This window comes from Hyla sarda, chromosome 10 (genome assembly GCF_029499605.1).
Source record: "Hyla sarda isolate aHylSar1 chromosome 10, aHylSar1.hap1, whole genome shotgun sequence".
In the NCBI taxonomy this organism is placed as follows: Eukaryota; Metazoa; Chordata; class Amphibia; order Anura; family Hylidae; genus Hyla; species Hyla sarda.
Window position 1 is genome coordinate 58,707,250 of NC_079198.1, and position 19,913 is coordinate 58,727,162.

Here is a 19,913-nt window from a genome sequence, read left to right on the forward strand (position 1 = left end):
AAATTTTTCAAAAGTTCGCTCATCTCTAGTCATTTTACACAGAAGAAAATCTGCATGGATTCTGAGGTTGATTCTGGCATTGAAGATACCGTATTTATCGGCGTATAACACGCACTTTTTAGGCTAAAATTTTTTGCCTAAAGTCTGTGTGCGTGTTATACGCCGATACACCCCCAGGAAAGGCAGGGGGAGAGAGGCCGTCGCTGCCCGCTTCTCTCCCCCTGACTTCCCTGGGGTCTAGAGCGCTGCTGTCGGCCCTTCTCACCCCCTGGTTATCGGCACCGCTGCCCGTTCTGTCCCCTTGACTATCGGTGCCGGCGCCGATAGCCAGGGGGAGAGAAGGGGCAGCGGCACCCATTGCCGGCGCCGCTGCCCCGTTGCCTCCCCCCATCCCCGGTGGCATAATTACCTGAGTCGGGTCCGCACTGCTGCAGGCCTCCGTTGTGCGTCCCCGGCGTCGTTGCTATGCGCTGAACGGCGCGGCGCATGACGTCAGTGCGCCGCGCCGTGCATAGCAATGACGCTGGGGACGCACGACGGAGGCCTGCAGCAGCGCGGACCCGACTCAGGTAATTATGCCACCGGGGATGGGGGAGGCAACGGGGCAGCGGCGCCGGCAATGGGTGCCGCTGCCCCTTCTCTCCCCCTGGCTGTCGGCGCCGCTTCTCTCGCCCTGGCTATCGGCGCCGGCACCGATAGTCAGGGGGACAGAACGGGCAGCGGCGCCGATAACCAGGGGGTGAGAAGGGCCAACAGCAGCGCTCTAGACCCCAGGAAAGGCAGGGGGAGAGAAGCGGGCAGCGACGGCCTCTCTGCCCCTGCCTTTCCTGGGGGTATATCGGGGTATACACGCGCACACACGCACCCTCATTTTACCATGGATATTTGGGAAAAAACTTTTTTTACCCAAATATCCTTGGTAAAATGAGGGTGCGTGTTATAGGCCGGTGCGTGGTATACCCTGATAAATATGGTACTTGCAGACCATATCCTACTTTTTTAAATAAGAATTTTTCGCCATAGTTTATACTAAACTTATGAAGCAGATTTAGAAATATGTATGTGAAAAAAACTGAAATATCAATTTCTAAGGAAAATTCTGCAAGGAAATTGCACTCATTATCCTGGACATTGATCAACTCCATTATTGGTCTAAATCTGCACCAACACCGTAGCAGAATCAGCAGAATAGAAAGTGAAAATCCATGGTAGAAATCCACAGGCATGTCTTGAATTTCTGCCTTAGATCTGTTGTCATTGTACTGTCATAACTGCACAAGCCATCATTCTACCTGTTCCTGCTAAAAGGGTGCAACCAATGCTCTGCCAACCAAGATTCCCATAAATGTCATTAGATTATGGAACCCTTTTTAACTTTTTCTAGAGAAATGTGTGCTGTTATTATGGCACATTGTTGGAAAACAAGAAAAACATATTTTTCTTCCTCAAACAGGAGCTTTAAATGATAAGGTATCCTTACCCCTTTCAGATTTGTATGTGCATAGCCCAACATTTGTGCAACAAGAATATGGTCCCAGATCACTATGTGGCCAAAACAATAAAGGGAAACCATCTTAGTTACATTTTTAGTACAGTTGAAATAAGACTCAGGTCCTTCAAGTGCAACCATTTATAACTTGATGGTCATGAGCCTCATCTATAGGAGATTTGCTTTTAGTACAGAACAGCATCATCAGTATGATAAATTCATTCCATATAGAGGAGTGAGGAGCCAGCAACTACCTCACTAGAAATGGTTCACAAATAGCAGGGTGGAGGAGAATAGGCAGACACTTATAGCTGGACTGTAGCGGTGCTCAGTCTAATGGATAGGATCCTACATGAACATAAAGAAAAGACAGAAGACGGCACTCACCATCCAGGCTATGCCTTTACTGTAAGCTAGCAGTGCATATCAGGGGTCGGTGGATGTGGCAGAGACGGCAGGGGCACTTTGGGCACTCAGTATAATAACTTAAAGGGTCATTTTTTTTGCTATTGCACTCCTTATGGTAAATGAAAAATATTTCTAAATATACTCTGTTTAAAAATAAATTAAATTTTCTATGTTTTATTTGTGCTTAAAAAAGCTCAAGAGCACATTTTCCCCCAACTCACACACAGACTTTGGACCAAAGTCCAAACACAGGAAGTGCCGCCTGGAGTGCTGAGGGAGGGGGGGGGGTGTCCAGCCTCATCCAATCATAGCTCCTCTCACACATAACTGCCATATGCTGTTGGTTGGACATCCCCCCCCCCCCCCCTCAGCACTCCAGGCGGCACTTCCTGTGTTTGGACTTTGGTCCAAAGTCTGTGTATGAGTTGGGGGAAAATGTGCTCTTGAGCTTTTTTAACCCCTTAAGGACTGAGACCTTTTTCACCTTAAGGACTCAGCCATTTTTTGCAATTCTGACCACTGTCACATTAAACATTAATAACTCTGGAATGCTTTTAGTTATCATTCTGATTCCGAGATTTTTTTTTCGTGACATATTCTACTTTAACATAGTGGTAAAATTTTGTGGTAACTTGCATCCTTTCTTGGTGAAAAATCCCAAAATTTGATGAAAAATTAGAAAATTTTGCATTTTTCTAACTTTGAAGCTCTCTGCTTGTAAGGAAAATGGATATTCCAAATATTTTTTTTTTTATTCACATAAACAATATGTCTACTTTATGTTTGCATAATAAAATTGACGTGTTTTTACTTTTGGAAGACACCAGAGGGCTTCAAAGTTCAGCAGCAATTTTCCAATTTTTCACAAAATTTTGAAACTTGCTTTTTTTCAGGGACCAGTTCAGGTTTGAAGTGGATTTGAAGGGTCTTCATATTAGAAATACCCCATAAATTACCCCATTATAAAAACTGCACCCCCAAAGTATTCAAAATGACATTCAGTAAGCGTTTTAACCCTTTAGGGGTTTCACAGGAATAGCAACAAAGTGAAGGAGAAAATTCACAATCTTCATTTTTTACACTCGCATGTTCTTGTAGACCCAATTTTTGAATTTTTGCAAGGGGTAAAAAGGAGAAAATTTTTACTTGTATTTGAAACCCAAATTTTCTCGAGTAAGTACATACCTCATATGTCTATGTTAATTGTTCGGCGGGCGCAGTAGAGGGCTCAGAAGGGAAGGAGCAACAAATGGTTTTTGGGGGGCATGTCACCTTTAGGAAGTCCCTATCGTGCCAGAACAGCAAAAAACCCCACATGGCATACTATTTTGGAAACTAGACCCCTCGGGGAACATAACAAGGGGTAAAGTAAACCTTAATACCCCACAGGTGATTCACGACTTTTGCATATGTAAAAAAAATAAATAAAATGTTTTACCTAAAATGCTTGGTTTCCCAAAGGTTTTACATTTTTAAAAAGGGTAATAGCAGAAAATACTCCCCATAATTTGAAGCCCAATTTCTCCCGATTCAGAAAACACCCCATATGGGGGTGAAAAGTGCTCTGCTGGCACACTACAGGTCTCAGAAGAGAGGGAGTCACATTTGGTTTTTTGAAAGCAAATTTTGCTCTGGGGGCATGCCGCATTTAGGAAGCCCCTATGGTGCCAGAACAGCAACAAAAAAAAAACACATGGCATACCATTTTGGAAACTAAACCCCTCGGGGAACGTAGCAAGGGGTTAAGTAAACCTTAATACCCCACAGACATTTCACGACTTTTGCATATGTAAAAAAAAAATTATAACTTTTTACCTAAAATGCTTCTTTTCAAAAAAAATTTACATTTTTAAAAAGGGTAAAAGCAGAAAATACCCCCCAAAATTTGTAACACAATTTCTCCCGAGTACGGCGATACACCATTTGTGACCCTAAACTGTTGCCTTGAAATACGACAGGGCTCCAAAGTGAGAGCGCCATGCACATTTGAGGCCTAAATTAGGGATTGCATAGTGGTGGACATAGGGGAATTCTACGCCAGTGATTCCCAAACAGGGTGCCTCCAGCTGTTGTAAAACTCCCAGCATGCCTGGACAGTCAGTGGCTGTCTGGTAATACTGGGAGTAGTTGTTTTGCAACAGCTGGAGGCTCTGTTTTTTAAACCGTGGCGTACCAGAGGTTTTTCATTTTTATTGGGGAGGGAAGGGGGGCTGTGTAGGGGTATGTGTATATGTAGTGTTTTTTACTTTTTATTTTATTTTGTGTGAGTGTAGTGTTTTTTTAGGGTACAGTCGCACGGGCGGGGGTTCACAGTAGCTTCTCGCTGGCAGTTTGAGCTGCGCCAGAAAATTTGCCGCAGCTCAAACTTGCAGCCCGATACTTACTGTAAACCTCCACCCATGTGAGTGTACCCTGTACATTCACATGGGGGGGGGGGGGGACATCCAGCTGTTGCAAAACTACAACTCCCAGCATGCGCTGACAGACTGTACATGCTGAGAGTTTTAGTTTTGCAACAGCTGTAGGCACACTGGTTAGGTATCACAGAGTCTGTGACCTTACTCAGTGTTTCAAAACCAGTGTGCCTCCAGCTGTTGCAAAACTACAACTCCCAGCATGTACGGTGCATGGTGTAAGGTGACTGCTGGGAGTTGTAGTTTGCAACAGCTGGAGGCACACCGGTCATGAAACACTGAGTTAGGTAAAAAACTCTGAGTTTCACAACCAGTGTGCCTTCAGCTGTTGCAAAACTACAACTCTCAACAGTCACCGACAGCCAATGGGCATGCTGGGAGTTGTAGTTATGCAACCAGCAGATGCACCACTACAACTCCCAGCATGCACTTTAGCTGTTTGTGCAAGCTGGGAGTTGTAGTTATACAACAGCTGAAGGTACACTTTTCCATAGAAAAAATGTGCCTCCAGCTGTTGCAAAACCATAAGTCCCAGCATGCCCATAAGGTAATGCTGGGAGTTGTGGTGGTCTGCCTCCTGCTGTTGCATAACTACAGCTCCCAGCATGCCCTTTTTGCATGCTGGGAGCTGTTGCTAAGCAACAGCAGGAGGCTGTCACTCACCTCCTGCTGCTGCTCCGTCGCAGGTCAGTCCCTCGCCGCGGCCGTCGCTCCTGGGGCCCCGATCCTAAAAGGGACGCCAGGGATCGGGGTCCCCAGCACCCGGGGTCTTCTTCCCGCTCACGTCCTCCGGAAGAGGGGCGGAGCGGGTGCGGGAGTGACACCAGCAGCAGGCGCCCTGATTGGTCGGCCGACGAATCAGGGCGATCGTGAGGTGGCACCAGTGCCACCTCACCCCTGCAGAGACGGCCCCGATCAGCCAGTAATTCCGGGTCACCGGGTCACTGGAGACCCGATTGACCCGGAATCACCGCAGATCGCTGGACTGAATTGTCCAGCGATCTGCGGCCATCGCCGACATGGGGGGGGGGCATAATGACCCCCCTGGGCGATATGCCGGGATGCCTGCTGAATGATTTCAGCAGGCATCCGGCTCCGGTCCCCAATCGGCTAGCGGTGAAGACCGGAATTCCCACGGGCATATGGATACACCCTGCGTCCTTAAGGACTCGGAATGCAGGGCATATCTATACGCCCTGCGTCCTTAAGAGGTTAAGCACAAATAAAACATAGAAAAATAATTTTTTTTTAAACAAAGTACCGTATTTATCGGGGTATACCACGCACCGGCCTATAACACGCACCCTCATTTTACCAAAGATATTTGGGTAAAAAAAGTTTTTTACCCAAATATCCATGGTAAAATTAGGGTGCGTGTGTGCGCGTGTATACCCCAATACACCCCCAGGAAAGGCAGCGGGAGAGAGGCCGTCGCTGCCCACTTCTCTCCCCCTGCCTTTCCTGGGGTCTAGAGCCCTGCTGCCGGCCCTTCTCTCCCCCTGGCCGACAGCCAGGGGGAGAGAAGGGGCAGCGGCACCCATTGCCGGCGCCGCTGCCCCGTTGCCTCCCCCCATCCCCGGTGGCATAATTACCTGGGTCGGGTCCGCGCTGCTGCAGGCCTCCGGCACGCGTCCCCTGTGTCGTTGCTATGCATGGCGCGGCGCACTGACGTCATGCGCCGCGCCGTGCAGCGCATAGCAACGACGCCGGGGACGCATGCCGGAGGCCTGCAGCAGCGCGGACCCGACCCAGGTAATTATGCCACCGGGGATGGGGGGAGGCAACGGGGAAGCGGAGCCGGCAATGGGTGCCGCTGCCCCTTCTTTCCCCTTGGCTGTCGGCGCCGCTTCTCTCCCCCTGGCTATAGGCGCCGGCAATGTATCGGCGTATAACACGCACATAGACTTTAGGCTAAAAATTTTAGCCTAAAAAGTGCGTGTTATACGCCGATAAATACGGTATATTAGAAATATTTTTCATTTACCATAAGGAGTGCAATAGCAAAAATTAGTTTTAATGAGAGTGACCCTTTAACATGAGCTCCACATCAGCATTACATTTTGCTCAATAATACTGACTCTTAAGACTACTCAGATACACTTATACCTTACATGACAAACATTAGTTTATGGTTTAACCCCTTAAGGACCAGACCAATTTTATTTTTGCATTTCCGTTTTTTCCTCCTCGCCTTCTAAAAATCATAACTCTTTTATATTTCCATCCCCAGTCCCATATGAGGGCTTGTTATTTGTGTCACCAATTTTACTTTGTAATTACATCACTTATTTTACCATAAAATGTACGGCGCAACCAAACAAATATTATTTATGTGGGAAAATTGAAAAGAAAACCACAATTTAGCAAATTTTGGAAGGTTTTGTTTTCACGCTGTACACTTTTTGGTAAAAATTACATGTTTTCTTTATTCTTTGGGCCAATACGATTAAACTGATGCCCATCTTATATGCTTTTCTATAATTGTACCGCTTAAAAAAAAATCTCAAACCATTTTAACAAAATGAGTATGTTTGAAATTGCCCTATTTTGACCACCTAAAACTTTCTAATTTTTCTGTATATGGGGCGGTATGAGGGCTAATTTTTTGTGCCATTATCTGTAGTTTCTATCAGTACCACTTTTGCCTAGGTTTTACTTTTTATATATTTTTTATACATTTTTTTTGGAATAAAATGTAACAAAAAAGCAGCAATTTTGGACTTTTTTATTTTTTACGTTTACGCCATTCACCGTAGAGGATAATTAACAATATATTTTAATATATTATAGTTCAGACTTTTACACACGTTGCAATACCAAATATGTGTATAAATTTTTTTTAAACACTTTTTGGAGGGTAAAATGGGAAAAACGGACGTTTTAATTTTTAGTGGGGGAGGGGATTTTTCAAATTTTTTTACCTTTTTTTTTTCACTTTAATAGTCTCCATAGGGGACTATTTATAGCAATCATTTGCATAGGACATAGCACTGATCAGTATATCGGTGATCTTCTGCTCTCGTCTGCTCGATCTCAGACCAGAGCAGAAGACCCTGGGAGACAGCCAGAGCCAGGTGAGGGGACCTGCAGCTGCCATGCTGGATGATCAGATCCCCGCGGCATCGTTGCGGGTGATCCGATCATCCATTTACAGTACCGCACTGCCGCAGATGCCGTTATCTGTATTGATCACGGCATCTGAGGGGTTAATGGCAGACATCCGCGCAATCGCAGATGTCCGCCATTATCGGCGGATCCTTGGCTGCGTATAGCCACGGTCATGGCGGAGCGTAAATGTACGTCATGGTGCGTTAAGTACCACGGCACCATGTTGTACATTTACGTCCATTGTCATTAAGGGGTTAAAGTCCAGCTGGTTTACCCAATGCTAAATCTCATCTTTGATAAGATGCTTATCTTTGCATTCTTTGACTCGGGTTGAGTATACTTTGGGCCTTTGACTAGGCCATCTGGCAATCAGTCATCAATACAAGCAAAATCTGTCTTTTGGCAAATGCAAATCACTGCCTACAATATGTAGCCACTGGCACCTACATAATACATAGGCCTCACCATGTTTTCTTAGACACCATTTCTCAGACTTCAATAGTCATACTCAAATCTTATCCTTAAATGTTTTTTTCTTCTTACAAAATCATATTGCTTCGTAAGATAGATAATAAAATTAAAAATTGCTGAGTATCCCCCCCCCCAAAAAAAAAGTCCCTCATCTCTTAACACCAGAAAGTTGGAAAAAAAGGGAAACAGCTTTCACCATTCAGCTATTTCATTATTTGAATTCACTGAGTTTTAGGGAGCCCTTGTAGACAAAGGGGGAGATTTATCAAAACCTGTGCAGAGGAAGAGTGGTGAAGTTGCCCATAGCAACCAATCAGATTGCTTCTTTCATTTTCCACAGGCCTCTTTAGAGGCCTGTGGAAAATGAAAGAAGCAATCTGATTGGTTGCTATGGGCAACTGCACCACTCTTCCTCTGCACCGGTTTTGATAAATCTCCCCCAAAATCCCTAAATTATCCTTTAGTGAAAATAAACTTTGTTCAATGACCTTCAGTGCTCTCTACACAAACATAGAAAACATTGGTTACACCCAGTAGCCGTATAAGTCACACTGTGAATATGATATCAATTGAGATAAAGCACAATGGAACAGCAAATGATTTATAATACTCTCACTTCTTCTTGTAATCTTTTCTATTCAAATACAGACACCTTTTTTCTGCCAGGTAATGATTGGGATATACATTCATATTGTACTCTGTGAATGATTGACCCGGGCAGGCATTCATGCATGTCACCAGGTTAGCTGGGAAAATTTATAGTTATCTTTTTTGTAGTTGCTAGTTTTAGCAGATTTTCAGCCTTTACTCCCCTACTTTTATACAAAGAGGGTGAGTCAGAGTCTTTGCAGTATGTTCGCAACTGACATCTCCATCGCAGTGTACTTTGATGAGTTCCTCTCAGCTATTCTAGAACAAACTGTGAGGTGTCGGAGAGATGTAATATGGTTAATGCTCTCCTACTGTTACAGCTCACTACACATGCTGCTCTTCCCTTAATACCTTATAGATTTTAACATCAAGGATAATTTGAATATGGTCAGAACATCAATGTGTGATGTTGTTTTGCTAATGGTTGATTTATAGTTCCAAGCAATTAGATACAGAGCTGTGTGTTTGCCTTATAATTTGTATGTTTATTATTTGCTGTCATACATACATTTAGAAGCCTTAATGGAGAAGAACAAAATAAAACGTAATACTGGCATATTGAAATAGTTCACTACAAGAAGGATTAAGAATAATGAGCATTTTTCATATAGTAAACATATCACTTCTGCAAATGATCATATTATGGCTTTCGACAAACTCAGAGTTACCCAAAACTGAAATATGGCACCATAGAGGTGGAAAAGGCCCTATTTTATCTCTATATGCTTCCCATTTTATACAGAGGTAAGAGAGCTTTTTCCAATAAATAAATGTGGCATACTCCATCAAATATCATAGTATAAAGATATTCTATTATTTTAAAAGAATATCTCTGTGGTAAATTTTCGATTGGAGGAACTGTACATGAAGTAGCAATGTAGCAATGAGTTAAGATACACTTACAACATGTAGAGTATGTGAGAAAGGGTTCAACTACATCTCCACAGATACCGACTATAAGGCCCAGCTTTCACCATTACTCTCACCTGGCCTTCCTTTCCTCTTTGTTCTGGCCAGTCACAGGGAAGCACCTACTTGTAAACCCTCCTCCCCTGCCATGCCATGATATAGTTAGTGCTGGTAAAAGTGCATATGGGGGTGACTGATGTACTTGACTTGCAAACTGCTATTTAAGCTGAAAGGAAACGAACAGTAGCAGAGAGTATTACAGAAAGGGGTTACATTGCAAAAGCAGCCTCGGCCTGCACAGTGAACTGTTGAAAATGATGATGACTAAAGGGTTGGGGTTACATTCAGGAGGCATTACTGTATACATAATAGGAACGTAGGTATTTATCTGTGTTCTGTCTTGGTCCCTATAGAGACAGAATTCTCTAATAACACGTAGTAGACAGCGGTTTGTAGGAAAGTGAGACACCTAGTGGGATATTTCTGGAAAATGAAGTGATTTACAAATATTTTTGAACTCATTTAGGCTCTCAAATGGAGGGAAGTAGTTTGAAATGACAATGGCCATTTCACTATATATGTATGTAGGGTACAGCCAAAACTTTGTCATAAACAGAGATTTCTGTACTATGTGTATGAAAGGGTTAGAAAAGGAGTCTGCCCAATGTTTTTAATCAGGGGTCTGGCCTTGTATCATGGCACATAGGCAGTATATATCAGCTATGCCTTCCTACTGGTAGATTTGTCTTATTTTCCCTCCCTTTAAGCACTGACCTTTTCTCCTTAATCTATTTCACTTTTCATTGCCCATGTTTGTCTTTATCAAGTTCTATCAAAAGAACATAAAAGTTGTCTTGCTGTCATTCTACCATTCCAATCCTCCTCCTTCTATTAACACAAGATTGCAAATATACTTTTCCCCTTCAGAAATGTTTTCCTTTGTGCTAATTGCTCAAGAAACCGAATATATTGTATTTAATGTGTAATTGCATAACTGCTTAAATAAAAAAAAACATTGTTATCTATGAACATTAAGTTAAAGAATACCTATTTGTGACTGAACTGTCCGTTAAACTAAATAACACCAAGGTAACCAAATGATTGGTAGCATAGGTAACAACTTAACTAGGTAACAACTTATTCCCTATCCACAGAATAGGAAATAAGTGTCTAATCGCGGGGGGGGGGGGGGGGGGGGGAGTTAGACAGCTGGGACCCCCTGTGATCTCCTGCCTGGCATCCCTGGCTCGCCCCACGCACAGAGCTGTGCCGACTACCACACAAAGCAGTGGCCAACACACCCCCTCCATGCATCTCTATGGGAGAGCCGGAGATAGTTCGGTTGTGTATCTTCTGCTCTCCCTTAGGGATACACGATGGGCATGTGTCAACCACTAATTCGTGCAGAGGTCTACACACACTAGGGGGTCCCAGTGGTCGGACCCCTCACGATCAAACAATTATTCCCTAGCCTGTGCATAGGGGAAAAGTTGTTAAGTACCAGAGTTCACTTTAAGCCAGACAGCAGCATATTCCCTAACCCAATATTTATGAAAATGATGGCATATACAGGATGTCCAACCACAGCAAAATTCCATTAAAGGCAACGTGAGGCTGCTACACCACAATTTCCAAGCCGAATTTTGTAGCAGCTGCTTTGGCTTCTTCAGCTACTGTTTAGCAAAGGTATCAGAAATTGTGGCAGAAATATATAAACAAGGTATAACTTTGCATACATGTCATTTTTATAAAGCTCTTCCTAAAATTGCAAGTATTTAAAAAAGTAACTTTCAATTTTACCAATAAATGTAATCAATAGGAAATTATCTAAAGAGGGTGTTTATACAGTGGTCCCTCAACATATGATGGTAATCTGTTCCAAATGGACCATCGTTTGTTGAAACCATCGTATGTTGAGGGATCCGTGCAATGTAAAGTATAGGACAGTGGTCTACAACCTGCTGACCTCCAGATGTTGCAAAACTTGCATGCTGGGAGTTGTAGTTTTGTAACATCTGGAGGTCCACAGGTTGAAGACCACTGGTATTGGAGTTTGTACTCACGAGTCCCTGCTGCTCTGGACCGTCACTGCTCGTCACCTCTGCCCTGGATGTCGCCTTCCATCGCTGTCCCCGCATCCCCGGCAAGGCCTCTGCTTCACTGGCATTCTCGCTCTCCATCGCCGCCATCACGTCGCTATGCACGCTGCTCCTATTGGATGATGGAACGGCGTGCGCAGCGACGTGATGACGACGATGAAGAGCGCTGGCAATGCCGGGGATCCTGAAGAGGACGCGCCGGAGCCCCAAGGACAGGTAAGTGATCGTCAGCGGACCCCACGGGGCACCGTAAACGGCTATCCGGTGGCAGCTGAAGCAGTCTACGCTGCCGGATAGCCGTTTATGCGATGGCCCCGACATACAAAAGCATCGTATGTTGATGCTGCCTCTGAGAGGCCATCATATGTTGAAATGATCGTATGTTGGGGCCATCGTAGGTCGGGGGGGGGTCACTGTATTTTGATAATGGTATCCAAATGCTTTATGGCAGAGCAATATCACACCTGTTCAGGTAGACTCTCTTCTCGGTGTATTGTCCTCTGCCATGAATGGGATCTTCATAAGGTTCATTGATGATCACTTCTACTCCTTCTCCATCAGAACTTTGTTCATGGCTGTGCTTGCTGATCATGTACAGCTGTCCAATCCTGTACTGTAAAGAGAAGAGGCACGTGACAAGGTAAGTGGATTGTGATACAACAAGCTCTGTATGTGTAAGCAGAGTTCTGTATAACACAAGACCTGATTTGACATGCATTGGTGGCGCAGCTTCCAGATTTTTTTTCATGTTTGAAATGACATTTTTAAGCTGAAATCAATGCAGAACAACATGTTTTAACAGGTGGGAATCTGGGGCATGCTAACTTGTTAGACACTGCATTGCTCATAGGCAGAGAATCACAGGCAGAGGAAAGCGTGGGAAGAACTGACATTGTTCTCCTGTCCAGACAAGCAGCATTAGTTCCCACTGACTTCAGAAGTGCTAGAAAAGTCAAGCCTCATGGAGAAACAATGGAGTGAGAGAGAACTAGTTACAGGGTTTCCCTACCATATAATTATGTTCTTTTTTCATGAACATACTGCAATGATCTAAATCTACAGAACGGCAGGATAACACAGCTTCCTCGCCCACTGCTGCTCTTTTTTTTTTACAAAGAAAGGTTCATGTATTATAATGTTAATAATGTTACCCATTATGAAGAAGGTGTGAAGCATATTCTATTTTATGTGAGGAATTAAAGCTACACTTATTGAAATGCAAATAGACTTGTACATGTATAAATTATTACTAGTCACATGTATGTAAGCATCTAGGAAATAAATTCATTTTGGATCATTGTTACTTTAAATATGAATTTCCTGTCTTAAAAACATAACCCAAAAATGTATATAAAAGAGAGAAAGATAATAGTAACAATGCGGCAAAAAAGGAAAAAACAACAATGCCAATGCAAACAAGTGCCACTATGGCATGCCAGCCTGTTAAAGGGGTACTCCGGTGGAGAATTTATTTTTCAACCGGTGCGAAAAAGTTAAAAAGATTTGTAAATTACTTCTATTAAAAAATCTTAATCCTTCCAGTACTTAAAGGGGTATTCCAGGCCAAAACTTTTTACATATATATATATATATATATATATATATATATATATATATATATCAACTGGCTCCGGAAAGTTAAACAGATTTGTAAATTACTTCAATTAAAAAATCTTAATCCTTGCAATAGTTATTAGCTTCTGAAGTTGAGTTGTTTTTTTCTGTCTAACTGCTTTCTGATGACTCACGTCCCGGGAGCTGTGCAGCTCCTATGGGGATATTCTCCCATCATGCACAGCTCCCGGGACGTGACATCATCATTGAGCAGTTAGACAGAAAACTTCAGAAGCTAATAACTATTGGAAGGATTAAGATTTTTTAATAGAAGTCATTTACAAATCTGTTTAACTTTCAAGAGCCAGTTGATATTTAAAAAAAAGTTTTGGCCTGGAATACCCCATTAACAGCTGCTGAATACTATAGAGGAAATTATTTTCTTTTTGGAACACAGAGCTCTCTGCTGACATCATGACCACAGTGCTCTCTCTGTTCATTTTAGGAACTGTCCAGAGCAGCATATGTTTTCTATGGGGATTTTCACTTACTCTGGACAGTTCTTAAAATGGACAGAGATGTTAGCAGAGAGCTCTGTGTTCCAAAAAGATCATCCAGGATGGTGGCCGGAGGTCCCCTCACCTTGCTTCGGCCGTCTGCCGGGGTCTTCTGCTCTGGTCTAAGATCGAGCAGACCAGAGCAGAAGATGACCGATAATACTGAGCAGTGCTATGTCCTATACATAGCACTGAACAGTATTAGCAATCAAACGATTGCTACAGATTTAAAAATTGTTGTTTTTTAAAAATATATCTGGTATTGACGCGTGCAAAAATGTCAGTACTATCAAAATATAATGTTAATTATCCTGTACAATGAATGGCATAAACGTAAAAAATTTAAACAAAATGTCCAAAAATGCAGCTTTTTTGTCACATTTTACAAAAAAATTTATAAAAAATAATCTAAAAGTTTTATATATGCAAATGTGGTATCGATAAAAATTACAGATGATGGCGCAAAAAATTAGCCCTCATACCGCCCTATATATGGAAAAATGAAAAAGTTATAGGTTTTCAAAATAGGGCAATTTTAGATGAATTATTTTGTACAGATTTATTTTGTTCAGATTTTTTTTAAGCGTTACAAAAATATAAAAGTATCTAGCCATGGGTATCATTTTAATCATATTGACCCACAGAATAAAAAACACATGTCATTTTTACCCTAAAGTGTACAGCCTGAAAACAAAACCCTCCAAAATGAGCAAAATTGTGGTTTTCATTTAAATTTCCTCCCTAAAAAATGTTTTTTGGGGTTCGCCGTACATTTTATGGTAAAATGAGAGGTTTCATTACAAAGTAAAATTGGTCACACAAAAAAACAAGCCCTTATATGGAAATATAAAGGAGCTATGGATTTTAGTAGGCGAGGAGGAAAAAATGAAAGTGCAAAAATAAAATTGGCCTGGTCACGCCCCCTCCCATAGGCTTGCATTGAGGGGCGGGGCATGACATCACACGGGGGCGGAGGCGTAACATCACACGCCGCCTGCCCTGTGGGTGCCGGTAATCAGACCCAGAGAGAACATGCTCCGGGGACTGATTTTATCTGGGGTGATGCATGCAAGATCACGTGGGTCCCCAGTGACGGGACCCCCACGATCAGGCATCTTATCCCCTATCCTTTGGATAGGGGATAAGATGTCTAAGCGCCGGAGTACCCCTTTAAGGTGAAAATGGGATTTGTCCTTAACGGGTTTAAGCTAGATCTTTCCATGCCATGAGTCCAATAACAGCTACTAGGGTTATCTCAATGATGCTTTAAGTACTTTAAATTATTTTTTTTATATATTTTTTTATTTTAAAGGTAAGCACATCATGGGTAAAAGCTGTCATCTTCTCTGAAATGGGTAATGACTCATTTCCATTGTGTTGTGTATTTATGTTCTATGCCTCACATAGTATGTTAGTTTCTCCTGAATAATTTTCTTTGATTACAGCAATTTTCTGATTGAGAACAATGTATTTTCTTAGTGATAATTCACCCATACAACTGTATTACATCACTGGCTGTGTCTTTTTATAACCCTTCTATGTCTGTGGCTTTTGTCTTCAATAGACCTTGAAGAACATATCAGCGACCTGTTTTGATTTACTACAGAGAATCCATACACAATTTATACATTCAGGAAGTTATGTCTATAGGAGTTATAAATGCTTGATGTGCATACAAAAAACATTTATAAAAGTTTAAGACCTACATTTTTCATAAGAAATCTTTGAAATAGAGGGTCTTGACATTGCCTAAGACATGGGATTTTTGTAACAGTTGATTACAGGTATATAGACATATAGCACTATAACTCCAGTTTGAAAACATAGCTAAAATACACAGGTACAGACTGTGTCATATACCAATTGTTTGTACACAACACAGGTTAGCACACATACAAAAAAAAAAAACAAAGACAAGGGATTTTGGCATGTCACCAACAGTTTCAGCAAGGTGATTTAAGGTGGGGGCCTCAAGAGTTGATGATGTGTTAAAAAGGCCAGGGGGATATCTGCAGTCACTGTGTAAAAGGAAAGGAAAAAGGAAAACACATCTCCAAGTCCATTGTTATTTATGCTTCTGAAAGATGCCTTAATTTGGGCAATGAACCAGCTCGTATTTACACTAGGAAGTACCCAGAATATCCCTAATGAAAAGAAGAAAACGGCATGTTTGTTATGTAATGCTAAGTGGCACATCTCTGGCAATGATCTTTTGAAATCTTTCCCAGAAATATAAATGATTTACCAACAAGTCCCATAGTAATAGAGAACATATTACTGAACAGGTTATTCTTTTCATTAGGCATTTTAAAGTGGACAACCTATACATTTCATACTTATGAACTCATATAAAGAAAAATATAAACAAGTATTCTGCTCTGAGGACAGAAAGGCCCTGTTAACACAGCAGAATTTTTGCGAAATGTCCGGCCAGAAAACTTCCGGTTGGACATTGTTTCTGTGGCAGGTGCTGAATCAGTCAGTGCTCAGACCGCTTAGAAATGTGCTGTCCCCATAGACGACAATGCATTTGTGAGTGGATTCCCCCAAAAGACTTGGAAAGTCAATTCTTCCTGTGGAGGCTAGTGTTGCTCATGAATATTCGCAATTTGAATTTTATTCGCGAATATCGCATATTCGCGACTTCGCGAATATTCGCGAATATAGCGCTATATATTCGTAATTACGAATATTCGTTTTTTTTTTTTCACAGTACACATCACAGTGATCATCCCTCTCTGCTTCCAGCTTATGTGGTGTAAGAAGGTTCTAATACTACTGTGTGAGACTGGTGCGCGAATTTTTGCATATGCGAATATTCGCATATGTAAATTTTTGTACATACAAATTTTCGCATATGTTAATTTTCGCACACGTGAATATTCGCATATGCGAAAATAAAACGAGAATATTATGAATATTCGCGAATATGACGAATATTCGTCCATATATTCGCGAATATTCGCGAATTCGAATATGGCCTATGCCGCTCAACACTAGCGGAGGCCAGAATTTGAATTGCAGCCAGATTTTTCAGCGCAAAAAATTCAGCCGCATGCATGGTGCAGGAGAATCCTGTTGAAGATAATAGGACCCTTCCGCCGTGTGAACAAAACATTTTGTGGGGATTCTAGTCCATTGTTTCATTTGCTGGCCTTACTAATAAGATATGCTAGCCCCTACACAAATTGGCTTAGACTTCTGCTATAGTTTATACCAATGACCTGCTCTTGGCTGCAGCAAAGTGGCATAAGCGACGCAAAAGTATGACATTTTTTTTTTTTAAATAAATTGGTGTACTTGAATGATAAATTATTTTCATTGCGCAAACTTGCATTTCCGCTCCCAATTTTAATTTGCAGCACATAGAGGTATGCAGAAAAAACATATACTACAGCGTGGTCCCATGTTTTGACACCAAACACAGGTTGTTTCTTTCACTGGACAACCATTAAAGGGGTACTCCAGGGAAGTAAAGAAAAACAAAAACCAGCTCCTTTGGCCCCTGATGTCTCCTAATTACTTTTTACTTGTTTTCAGCACAGACTGCAATTCCCAGAAGTCAGTGCAGCTCTGTGTAATGCCTGCCAGCCAACTGCTTTCACTATCTGAGTGCAGGCTTACACTGAAGCTCACACACACACTGTAGTTTTCTTTAAGACTATCGCTCCTATAAATAATGCTGTGCTCTGAATAGCAGAAGTCAGTGATTAGATTTCCAGCAGAAAAACAGCAGCTATGTGCTCAGTTGGGACTATGAATCTTCACTGGTTTTCTTTCACAGCTCACAAGCTCTCACACAGGGAGGGGAGGAGGAGGCGAGGTGTGGCTGTACAGCCAGAGGTCTAGACCAAATAGAAATCTGTGAGAAATCAGGTGGTGTTGTCCTGAAGGGTGGAGGCTTGTCTCAGTGAGGGGTTTACGCCAAGACGAGGTGGATTTGAGAATTACATTTTTCTCTCATTTCCTGCCTGTAAGTGACAGATGAAATAGGGAAACAAACTGCTGTACATAGCTAATGAATGATATTTAGACAAATACATAGGTTGGTGAGAGGGCTGGGACGGGCTATGGGTTTAGTTCCCATAAATTCCTGTATTATTGCCCTGGAGCTAAAAGTGGTTTTAAGTGACCAGGAGGGTTTAGTTTTTCCTTACTCTCAATCTAACACTTAGGTCAGAGAAAGTTTAAACTTGTTAGATGTGTCCTAACCTAAGAAACCAAGTTACAGGATAATACTTATTATTCGGAGTACAAGCAAATCATTCCACACATTTCACAAACATAATTGCATCCCATGGAGTATATCCCTGCACTACTATAAGGTCATATTACATATGCACATCCAGAATTTCTATGGACCCATACATGCAAAATATATAAACTGTATGGGGGAAATTTATCAAAACCTGTGCAGAGGAAAAGTTGCCCAGTTGCCCATAGCAACCAATCAGATTGCTTCTTTCATTTTGCAGAGGCCTTGTTAAAAATGAAAGAAGCGATCTGATTGGTTGCTATGGGCAACTGGGCAACTTTTCCTCTGCACAGGTTTTGATAAATCTCCCCCTATGTCTCTCTATGGTGTGACAATATATTGCTGTTATTGCAAAATGACTCAACTGCTAATGAAAAGTGCAAGGACATTCCATATTTTACTATGCAGAGACATGAATCTATACTATATATATATATATATATATATATATATATATATATATATAGCAAAATCATCGGTAGTTGCAGTATCTTGTAATACCTTTTTTATTGGACTAACAAGACTAACTCTTGTTAGTCCAATAAAAAAGGTATTACAAGATACTGCAACTACCGATGATTTTGTTTTTTGCATCACTGGACTAATACGGCTACTCCTAACTAATCTATATATATCTATATATATATATATATATATATATATATATATGTGTGTGTATATATATATATATATATATATATATATATATATATATATATATCTTAAGCACATTGGTTTCTATTAACTCATGTCTCAAATATAAAGGTGTCATGGAGAGACTAAAACATTGCATGTGGTACATGAGGTAATAAAAACCACTATTCTCAAAGAGCTGGCTTGCTGTGTCACTGTGTTTACTAACCCTTGTGGTCTCGGATGCGGACATCATTTAGTCCGAAGACTGGCTAAGCAGTGCTGTGTTGACTATCACATACCATATATTTGTTTATTAAATAAATAAATAAATTATAAAATAAAAGTTACGGAATGTATTTGATTATTTTATTTACATGTATTATTTGCATATTATATTTACAATACAATGAGTATCGCAAAAAGCAGTCAATGTTTTCACATGTAAAGTGTATGAATCGGTGATACTCATTTGTGAGATACTTTAATACACCTCCTTGGTGGCAGCAGTTGGCGGGACATCCTCACTGATTGGGGCACCTTTTGTTTGCATGTTTGGTTCCTTATTTTATTATTACTAACGTTAAGTTTTAAGCAATTCAAGTTTGCAAATTGATCCTACACTGCATTGAAGTTTATTGGTTGACAGACAGCCATTCCTGTGTCTGTGTACTTGATTTTTTTTGTACAAATGACTTTACAGTACTCCGTTTCTGCATTGTGCTAATGAAGTCTAGGCCATATCTATATGTATGTCCTCAGGTATCATACACTTGACAGAGCCATATGCATAGAACCTCTATGGTGGAACATAGGGCTGAATACCATTACTACAATGCTGTCTAAGTTGCCTAGGTACAGCAATTTGTTCTGAAGGTTTCTATTCTAGTTGTAAATATTTCTAATATGTCGCACTAGATGGAACATGGCACATTTTTTTCAGATAGGTTTGTTATGAATTAAACCAAAATTAGCCTTTGTGTGAACCCGCAGGTATACAGAACCACACAAGGGCCATATACACTTCTGTAGGTGCTATATTATGGTTTCATATAGCCTTGAGGTTGTATGGAGTCATAATGTGGTTGAATGTATGATGTGTTATGGTACACTACATGTTTATAGATGCTCAAACTCTCTTCAGTGTTCTTATGTTTTAACTATATAACTCTAGGACACTGGTAGAAATATAGGTTAGTGCAATGATAAGAATGCTGCATAATGGAAGAGCCCGTCTGGTTTTGTTTGCTCGATGCTGATGATGTATGTAGACTCCTTACTAGGCAAGCACTATAAGAGTTTTTAGAAAATATATGAAATGGCTGTATGGGATCTACATTAAAAAGCTCCATTAAAAAAAGCAAT

General features: G+C 41.3%; 1 protein-coding gene across 1 annotated transcript in view; it reads right to left on the minus strand.

The window, feature by feature from the left end:
* The window catches only part of LOC130293840 (cytoplasmic phosphatidylinositol transfer protein 1-like), a 218,742-nt gene that overhangs the window by 120,175 nt on the left and 78,654 nt on the right, over nt 1–19,913 (minus strand). The window contains exon 2 of the mRNA XM_056542999.1: nt 12,014–12,162. Coding sequence (XP_056398974.1) covers nt 12,014–12,162 — 149 coding nt within the window. The remainder of the gene's footprint in view (nt 1–12,013; nt 12,163–19,913) is intronic.